The 9,477-nt window shown below is 39.0% G+C and overlaps 1 protein-coding gene across 4 annotated transcripts; it reads left to right on the forward strand.

Moving 5' to 3' along the window:
* Positions 1–1,451: 1,451 nt before the first annotated feature.
* On the forward strand, positions 1,452–4,716 carry LOC133743624 (common plant regulatory factor 1-like). 4 transcript variants are annotated; one of them, XM_062171618.1, is made up of 7 exons: positions 1,452–1,604; positions 2,044–2,172; positions 2,276–2,327; positions 2,441–2,492; positions 2,675–2,859; positions 3,268–3,471; positions 4,144–4,716. In XM_062171618.1, exons 2-7 carry the CDS (start codon positions 2,060–2,062, stop codon positions 4,369–4,371), a joined length of 834 nt encoding a protein of 277 aa, XP_062027602.1. In that variant the 5' UTR covers positions 1,452–1,604; positions 2,044–2,059; the 3' UTR covers positions 4,372–4,716. The 4 variants fall into 4 exon arrangements, with proteins under 4 accessions (XP_062027602.1, XP_062027599.1, XP_062027600.1 ...); XM_062171615.1 differs by having other exon boundaries at positions 1,453–1,604; positions 4,138–4,716; XM_062171616.1 differs by having other exon boundaries at positions 1,487–1,635; positions 4,138–4,716.
* Positions 4,717–9,477: the final 4,761 nt, after the last annotated feature.

A 9,477-nucleotide genomic window follows, 5' to 3' on the forward strand; every position in this document is an offset into this window, starting at 1 on the left:
ATCAAATATCTTGATAATTATCAGTAAATCAATAAGATCACGATTTGTCTTAAGATTACTTGATCTCCAAGTAGGCTTTATTTAGCCTCTAAATAATATTTCCGAACTTATCGAAAATATATAGCTTGGGCCACGGATATTGACCCGGTTTCTCTCGAGTCCCCCTTATCGGGAAAAAATGTTATTTTGGGTTCAAACAAGAAGAACGACAGGATGACCACATTAGTAGTCGATGAAGTTCAATCGGAGTTTTCGGTACATTCAAATTAAGTCTGCAAAACTTGCCTTTTGTAAGGTTGTAGCAGTACTTGAGCTTGGGAGTAGTACAATCGGCCTTCTCCTCATTCTCTGATGAATAATCCGGTAGCACAAGGAATGGAACTTCATGTGTTAATCCACCAAGAAAGTTTTCTTTGGTGGAGGCACGACTCCATGTTTTACAAACCGCACCAAAAGTAACAAAGTCTTGCACTGAACAAATGCGTCTGGCGATGGACAGAAGAAGCTCTTGAGGAAGATCCAACCAGTTAGCCGTCAAACATTTCCTTTTTTTGGACCTCGGTTCCATTGAAGAGCAAAATTTCTGAACTGTTGAAAACTTTACCAAAACTCAAAACTAAAGGAGAAAAGAATGGAGCAGAGCTAGAGTAAATTAGGGGTACACAGAATAGAGAGCCAGAAATTACAGGCTGCCAAAGAAACCATGTATATATGTGCTCTCCGTAAGTGCTAGTGTAGGAGAACCAATACACATTGGGAGCGTCAATGTTGAACATGTTGGAATATATATATACAGCTCAAATCCGGTCTATGTATATTGTTTCATAAAATATAACCTTATTAAAATGGGAGACACAATTTAAATCCGTATAACCTATTTCATAAATAGATTGTGTAAGATTGAATTGAATTAATATTCGTCTAACAAATATAAATGATGAATTGACCAAATTAACTGATTTACTATTAGGCTACATGGATGCTAATATCTTAATCATTATAACAATCTACATGATTTGCAAATGAATCACAAAATGGTCATAAATTTATTGTCGTTGTTAAAGAATTTTATTTTTGTCTACCTTACATGATGTATCGGAACTTCTTTAATAAACAAGTTGTCTTTAGTAATTGACCATGACCTCGTGTTTAAAAAAATAAAAAATAAAAATTGGCCATAATATATTGTTACAAGAATTAACTTATTCACTATTTTAATGTTGTATTATGTGATTGGGGAAACTGACGACTCTCATTGGATTCCCAATTAGTCTGGCCGGTCACGACCATCTTCTGAAGACATTTTGTGAGACCCACCAATCGGTCACGTAGTATAAATTTCTCTTCCGTAAAACATACAATTCTTCTTTCACCCAAAAAAAAAAAAAAAAAAAAGTGGAGACTTTTTTACACGTGTATGGCTGAAAAGAAGGGAGCCACATTGATCCTCCTCTACACCAATCACGTTATTTCAGTTTTCAACCTTCACCGCCGTTATCCCCTGTCGACATCTCACCACAATCCAACACCTTCCCCGCCTCTTTTACGACGTCGTTCTCCTCCACAAGAAAACCCCCTTTGTCCCCGGAAATTTCCAAACCCAGGTAATTAAAGGCGGGAAATTTGAAGATCCCGGTACGGTAATTTTTGTTTCTTCTGATTTGATTTCTGGGCGTAAATCGTTACAGCTTGGAATCTAAAACTGGAAATCTTTTCTCCATCTTTGAATTCTCGGATGCAGATTAGGGTAAAAAAAAAAAAAAAACATAAATTTAACCCCGAAATTAACCGTAGAAGATGCATTTTGTTCCGTCAGAAACGGATTTGGGTGACGGTAACTGGTTAAAGTCTAGAAATTTTTGGCTTGTGGATGATGAAAGCTTCAAATTGTTGATGTGTGTCTTTGTTGTGAAACATTGAGTTGAAAAAGCAAAGGAGGGATTAATTTCTGGTTGTTGGGTTTTTCATTCTGCAAATGTAGCTGCACTAAGACATTGAAAGATTTAACCTTGACATTGATTGAGCTGAATGTGAATTTGACAGTTTTTTCGAGGGCAATATGGACCAAGATGTAACAAAGAAGTTCAAGGGATTGGATGGGCATGCAGTACCAATTGCATATGTAAGTTCCAAGGGAAATTCTGGGCACCCACTTCTTGAGGCATCCAAGAGGTATGTGGAGCTAGAGTTGATTCAAGTTGCATTCAATGTTTGAGATTGTGCACTATGATGTTTGTGCACTACATGTAACCGTATTGTGTTGTTTTGCGTGCAGTTTCGAAGAGAATAAGGATGGTTTGACAGGCGGAGCTGATGGAAACACTCGAGTAAGAGTTCGATTCTGTTATGTCTGCTCATTTTTTTTGGTGTTTCTATTGGTCTTGTGTTTGAAGATTGGATGTTCATGAATGACATTGATTAACGTGGATTTATTTATCAGGCAGACCACCACACGCAAGGGAAAAATGGGTCTGACAGCGTGCGAACTGCTGGTATGCTTAAGTATTTCTCATTGGCTTATACTTTGTTCTTTTGTAGTGGCAGAACTTTTCTAATTAGTATTTCTGGCTTATTTTTGTTGCTCATCCTTCTGCTGATTTTTCCTAGAAAGGAATGTTTTAAATGTGACTATTTACTCCATGCTGACTCGTTTGTTTTCTTATTTGGGTGACAGATAATGATGTGAAAGACCATCCCCAGGTCCATCCAAACAATGAAGGGGAAATAAATAGGAACTTCACAACCTCTAATGATCTTGTGCGAGTACCTATTGGTTCTCCCTATGAGAAAATCGCAACTAGCACACTTTTCTTCTCTCCTTCTGCTGGTGAAAGGTTGCCTCTTGATGTAATGGTTCTGGTATGCTGATATTTATGTTTTGTTGTCAGTCTTACTCATATTGTTTGCAAGCTTATGCCTATGGCTATGTACTTCAATTTGTATTGAAGTTAGACAATCTCTTAAAAGAATTGCGGCCTTGATACTTTCTATTTGTTTGTTTTGAACAACACTCAGCAGTTTGAATTGAAACCACGGGATTGATGAAAGAATATGGATTTGGAATTTCCTCAAATTTTGTGGGCCCGAATTAGCTGTGAAACAGAGCCCATCTTAAGATTCTGAAGGGCAGTTATTTGCTGAAACAGTGTTATATTCTTGAGTTTTGAGTAACTATAGAGTTTGGACTGAGATGCACAATTTCTAAGATAACTCTTAGAAATAGTATGTTATAAACACTCTATTGATTATATATATTCATTTCCTCAGGATGAAAAGCAATTGAAACGAGAGAAAAGAAAACAGGCTAACAGAGAATCTGCAAGGAGATCTAGGATGAGGAAGCAGGCTGAATACGAGGAGCTGGTGAAAAGTTGTGATGCTCTAAGCACAGAACAGATGGACCTTAAATCTGAACTAGATCAATTGAAAGTGGATGCAGAAAAAATGAGGCTTGAAAATGCTGCATTAAGGGTACTTCCTCATAGATTGTTTACTAATGCTTGAGCCCTTGATCTGTTCTCAAATTCTTTTGTGATATTCATCGTTTATTATGCATGGAGTCTAATAAACACTAGATCTAAACTTTAGGGTCGTTCACTATCAAAATTTTGGAGATTGAAGTCATGAACACATGATGCATATGGATGGTAGCATTTTCTGAGTCCATGTCTGGGGGTCGCACAGTGGGCTCCAAAGTTTCTTGAAGCCTTAGGACATGCATATGCATAACCAATGGTGATCCGAGTACCCAACTAGCATATTCTTCTCAAAAACCACTCGCTTGAAAAACTTTATTCGTATGCTGATCCCGCACTTAAATTATGCTATCATACATGCAGAGTTGACCCATCTAAAAATTGAATTATCATGTTTAGTTGCTTTTGGTTGCCAAAAATTAACTGAGTGCAGGAAACTATGGTAGGAATAAGTTTGTTCAGATATTTACCAATCCAATTCAGGCAGGAATAAGTTTTGGCTTGAATTTTTGTTCAGATATGTTTGTAACAGTTGTTACTTAGCTAAGATCACATGTAAAATCAAGGGAAGCTGATTTGATCCATGTCCATCCTAGCTTGAAAAGCGAAGTAGTGTTTACATTGACTTGGAGTTTGGTCTGACATGAGTTTTCTGGTGCAGGAGCAGCTGAAAAATGCACAGGTAATGCAGGAAGGAGGGAACGCTTCCCCTAAGACTGAAGGTGACTTCACCCTGCCAAATGATGCTAAGAACATACTTACTAATTTGGGTTCTGTAAGCAGTAATGCTCCGCCGGATTGTGAGACACATGAAACTTCTATTTCTGAAACAATTACCCGGCTCCATCAGTTGTTGGAATCAAGCTCTAGGACTGATGCTGTTGCTGCTAGATGATCATGAAGTGGTATCTGCTTGCCGGCATATGCGGACACCTGGCTTAATCTTTTGGTTTTCAATAGGCAAATTAACTGACGACTAGCAGGCTGCAGACTGGAATTCTGTAGCTGGAGAGAGACAGAAAATAGCGTTGCTCAGTTGATTTTATGTTTTTGCATTTAGCCTTCTTTCATTCTAACCTGGAAAATGTACCAGTACCATAGGCTAGGCAGAGAATGGTATCTATGGTGATGAGCGTGCCAGAGGATAGGTAAGAGTTGAAAAGTAGCAAGTTATTTGTAATTGTTAAAACAGACCTGGTTTAGTTATGAGAAACGTTTAGCCTTCAAGTTTTTTATTCTATTTTGGAGAATACTGCCTGTTTTATTTTATAATCATTAGAAATAAAAATGAAATAAAAAATAAACCTGAGGCTTCAAAGATTTGGTAGTTGATAAGTGCGAAGTCGGAGCAACTTGAAGCAAAGCCTCTTATATTGTGGCTATGGAATTGTAGAGATCTTTCTTGGTGTCAAAAGAAAGGCTTTGTTGTGCTCGCCTCTTACTCCACTTCTATATCACCCTTAAATTTGAACTTGTAGTAATATCTTATAGAACAAACTTTAGCCACGCTCTCACATGCAAGTGATTGATTGCCTTCGGAATCGTCGATGCCAAAGCTGGTTCTTCATTAGGAAATCACTTAATAAAGCTGCATGCCTGGTATGATCTGAGGGGGGGATACCGTTTCCTTCACCTCATTGCCCACATGGATCGGAGCTCGACCTTATTGTACGTGATGAGTTTACTGAGAAAACAAACATGGCAACACTATCAGATGTTGTTGTTTTTGCCCACTGTTTTGTGTGTGTGAGAACTGAGAACTGTAGTTGCTGATTAGGCCCCCCGTTTAGCTGATCTCTTACTTCTTGGTATTCGGAGAAATTTGATGGCCTGATGGGTATATATTACTTCACTCCACTCATTTGGTGACCTACTTCCACTACTAGAAAAAGGGCCTAAGGGGACTGATAATATGTGTGCCTTTTGATATTTATAGGGACTGTTGTAAAACTAACATAGAAAGTGTTTCAGAAAATGGAGAGAGCTTTGCTTCTAAGAACTTGAGAGAGAGAGAGTTTAGATGCAGATAATAAGTGTCGTATTTTCTGTTTTTCTCCTCATAACATGGATGAGAAATGGACTACATATAGTGGAAGATAGGGAACATGTAGCCTAAAGTCCTCCATAAAACAAGGACCCCTAAAGTCCTCCATAAAACAAGGATTCCTAAAGTCATCCATAAAACATGGAAAGGGTAAGCCTATAACAACATAATGATTTACCCTATATCTATTTACATGATATAGCCATAATGATTTACAACACTCCCCCTTGGATATTTCATGTCAATAGTGTTGCATGGGTTGTGCGCTTCTAAGTTGTCTCATCAAAAACCTTGCCAAGTAATAAAAACCCTGTGGGAAAAAAACAACCTTGGTCGAAGGAGAAAAAGAGCACAACGCGTATGAGTGTGGAGTAGTAATATCACAGCTTCGGAGATAAGTGGAGTCTTCTTATTAGCATCATAAGTAGGTAGTATGTCTACGAGAGGGATGCATTTAGATTTGCTACACCAAAACCTTGCCCGGTAAACCCAGTGGGAGAAACCCGTGGTCGAAGGGAAAAGATGAGCAAATGCATATATGTCAAATCAAAGCATCTTCAGGATGTAGTATAAGTGGGGTGACCATTCTAAAGATGTGCCTCGTTAAAACCTTGCCAGGTAACAAAACCCAGTGGGACAAAATAACCCTGGACGAAGGACGAAAAGAGTACACGATGGTCAAGTGTATATGCTTCGGGATACTCCCCCTGATTTCGACTCCCCCTAAAAATTACATGTTAGGTAATTCAGATAGTTTACGTAGACCAATACCTTGAACATGCTTCTGGAATGTAGACTTTGGTAGTGACTTGGTAAAGAGGTCTGCACGATTATCTTCAGATCGAATCTGCTTGACTTCAATCTTCTGATGCTCCTGTTGTTGCTGATTGAAGAAGAACTTCGGTGCAATATGTTTGGTGTTGTCTCCTTTGATGAAACCCGTCTTCATCTGCTCTATGTAAGCAGCATTATCCTCGTAGATAATGGTTGGTTCATCAGTGGTGGAATGCAGTCCACATGTGCTTCGAACATGCTTTGTAACGGCTCTTAGCCATGTACATTCACATACTGCTTCTTGAAGAGCTAGTATCTCAGCATGATTCGAAGAGGTAGCAACAAGTGTCTATTTCGTAGACCTCCAAGAAATTGCAGTATTCCCAATGGTAAAGACATAACCAGTTTGGGAACGTGCCTTGTGCGGGTCTGATAGATAGTCTATATCAGCATATCCAACAAGGCGAGCATCATTCTGAGGATCAAGGGGGTTTGATCCATTCCTTGATGCGTAGGGATAGAATAAGCCCATATCCGTTGTACCTCTAAGGTAGCGGAAAAATGTCTTTCATGCCATTCCAGTGGCGGCGTGTTGGCGCAGAGCTATATCTAGCTAACAAGTTCACATCGAATGAGATGTCCTATCTAGGGCATTGAGCCAAGTACAATAATGCGCCTATTGCACTTAGATATGAGACTTCTGGTACCAATATCTCTTCGTTATCATCTGCAGGACGATACGGTTCTCTCTAGACTTCAGACGACCATGGGTGTGCTTGGTTTTATCCTCATTAAAGCATCTTAACATCTTCTGGATGTAATTTGGTTGATGGACCAAAATTTCATCTGCACTGTGCTCGGGCTCCAGGTCGAGACAATAATTTGTTCTCCCAAGGCCTTTCATCTCAAATTCCAACTTCAGGTGCTTTGCGGTTTCCTTGATCTCTTCAGGAATATCAATCAAATTCATGTCTTTGACATAGACCGCCATAATTGCAAACCCGGAATTTGTTTCCTTAATAAACACGCATAGGCGTAGTTTATTATTCACATATCCCATCCCGATCAAATATTCACTTAGACGGTTATACCACTTCCGTCTAGATTGTTTTAATTCATAAAGTGAACACCTCAAAACTAATGGAGAACACATTCCGTGGTCTAGAACTATTTGCATTGGGTACCTTAAGTCCTTCAGGAACTTTCAGGTATATCTCTGTATTATGATCCCCCTAGAGATAAGTTATGACCACATTCATAAGCTGCATATTCAGTTTTTCGGAAACTACCAAATTGATAAGGTAGTGGAACGTTATGACGTTCATTACGGGAGAATACGCCTCCTCGTAATCAATCACAGGGCGTTGAGAAAATTCTTGCGCCACTAGACGAGCTTTGTGTATCACAATCTCATTTTTCTCATTACGCTTCCTTATAAATACCCATTTAAATTCTACAGGTTTAACATGGGGAGGTGTAGGAACAACAGGTCCAAAACACCTTTCTCTTTGTCAAGGAATCTAATTTGACCTAGATTGCTTATTTCCTTTTTGGCCAGTCATTTCTTCGTTAACATTCATCAACGGAGCAAGGTTCGATTTCATCTCTTGTTTTAGTTTCGGTGGCCACCGCAAATACAAACACATCATCGATGATAATCTCATTCCAATTCCAAATCTCACAAAATTTACCGAGATTTCTCTATTCTCGGGAGTGGGTTCAAATGTTGGAGCGTCCCCCAACGTCGTCTCTTCTAGGACGGACCCATAATCCGGATTTATCTCGTGAGATGAATCAGTTTGAGATTGCGATGTCAAGAAGATTTATTTGTGCCGAGTTTACCCTCTTCTGGGGATAAGAATCTTTCGAACCTAATGGTCTACCTCGCTTCTGGGCAGGGACATATGACTGGTTAGCCGCCATGTTTGTACCTCTTCCATCTGGGATGACATGTCATACGGGGACGTCTATCCTTACAGGCATATTTGCAGCAGGTATATGTGATCTGGTCACTTTAGCTAGATCAGAGAAAGCGTCTGGCATATTTTGGGCTATACTTTGTAGATCTAGAATTCTCCGCACTTCACTATCGCATTGTGCGGTTCGGGGATCAAGATGAGACATAGTGGGGACATTCCACGTCAATTCACGTCGTTCATTAGGAACGGTAATGTTCTTATCTCCCCCTAACGGCGGGAAGACTGTCTCATCAAAGTGACAATCTGTAAACTCTCCGGCATTATCAAGTCTTATGGACTTTATGGGATAATCCGAGTGGTGAGCCACAATTTCATGATCTGGGCGAGAGTTTAGCAAAAGTAGCATTTTCTTGTGGACAATAGTGTAACATGTGATCACTTTGTCGATACATCAACCATGAAATATTTAAATGGTCCGCATGGTGGTTAGAAAGGTCCACAAATTTTCCTTGCATTCTGTGCAGAAAAATGGTGTGTGTATATACTAGTCTTTGCACATGATGGTCTAGAGTTTAACATTCCTAACGATCGAGCAAGTTTGGCATAATGTGTTACTAAACACAAGACCCTTATTCAGAAGGGGATGCCCGTGTGATAAGTTGAGGATACAGTGCATCATACTTTGACCTGGGTGTCCCAAATGGTCATGTCATAGCAAGTAGTTGCTCGAATAAGTTAGCTTCTAGCTAACAGATTTCAATTTCTCCAATATACGCTTCTGGCTGCATATTGAAAGGTTATGCAAAGATATTACACTCATTTTTCTCAGTGGTTTCAACATGATAACCGTTGGCTCGAATATCCTTAAAATTCAATAACGTTCTTCTGGAACGTGGAGAATATAAGGCCTTATTAATGGTAAATTCAATACCATTGGACAACATAAAGTGGACTATGCCATAGCCCTCTATCAGGTTGGATCGTCCTGATGCAGTTGTCACAGAGGTATGAATAGGCAATAAGTTTGAAAATATCTCTGATCTGGGAGTATGGTGTGCATAATATCACTGTTAGCCAGACAACAAACTTCTCCATAGAATATGCCTATTCATTTATTTAATTCAATGGATCACATGTATAAATAAATTTATTGAATTAAATATATTCGAACATAACCACATTTCTATAATCCAAAATAATTGAAAACATAAATCACCAAAATCTGAAGATGTTTCATTCATTAAGATGAAAATATGGCACAAGG

The sequence above is a fragment of the Rosa rugosa genome, chromosome 4, assembly GCF_958449725.1.
Source record: "Rosa rugosa chromosome 4, drRosRugo1.1, whole genome shotgun sequence".
Lineage (NCBI taxonomy): Eukaryota > Viridiplantae > Streptophyta > Magnoliopsida > Rosales > Rosaceae > Rosa > Rosa rugosa.

What these genes read in the sequence shown, in the direction of transcription:
- LOC133743624 (XM_062171615.1), top strand. Translation starts at nt 2,060, where the DNA reads ATGGACCAAGATGTAACAAAGAAGTTCAAGGGATTGGATGGGCATGCA. An exon ending in TGACAGCGTGCGAACTGCTG is followed by an intron (nt 2,493 to 2,674) that starts GTATGCTTAAGT and finishes TTTGGGTGACAG; the next exon opens with ATAATGATGTGAAAGACCAT. An exon ending in TTGAAAATGCTGCATTAAGG is followed by an intron (nt 3,472 to 4,137) that starts GTACTTCCTCAT and finishes TTTCTGGTGCAG; the next exon opens with GAGCAGCTGAAAAATGCACA.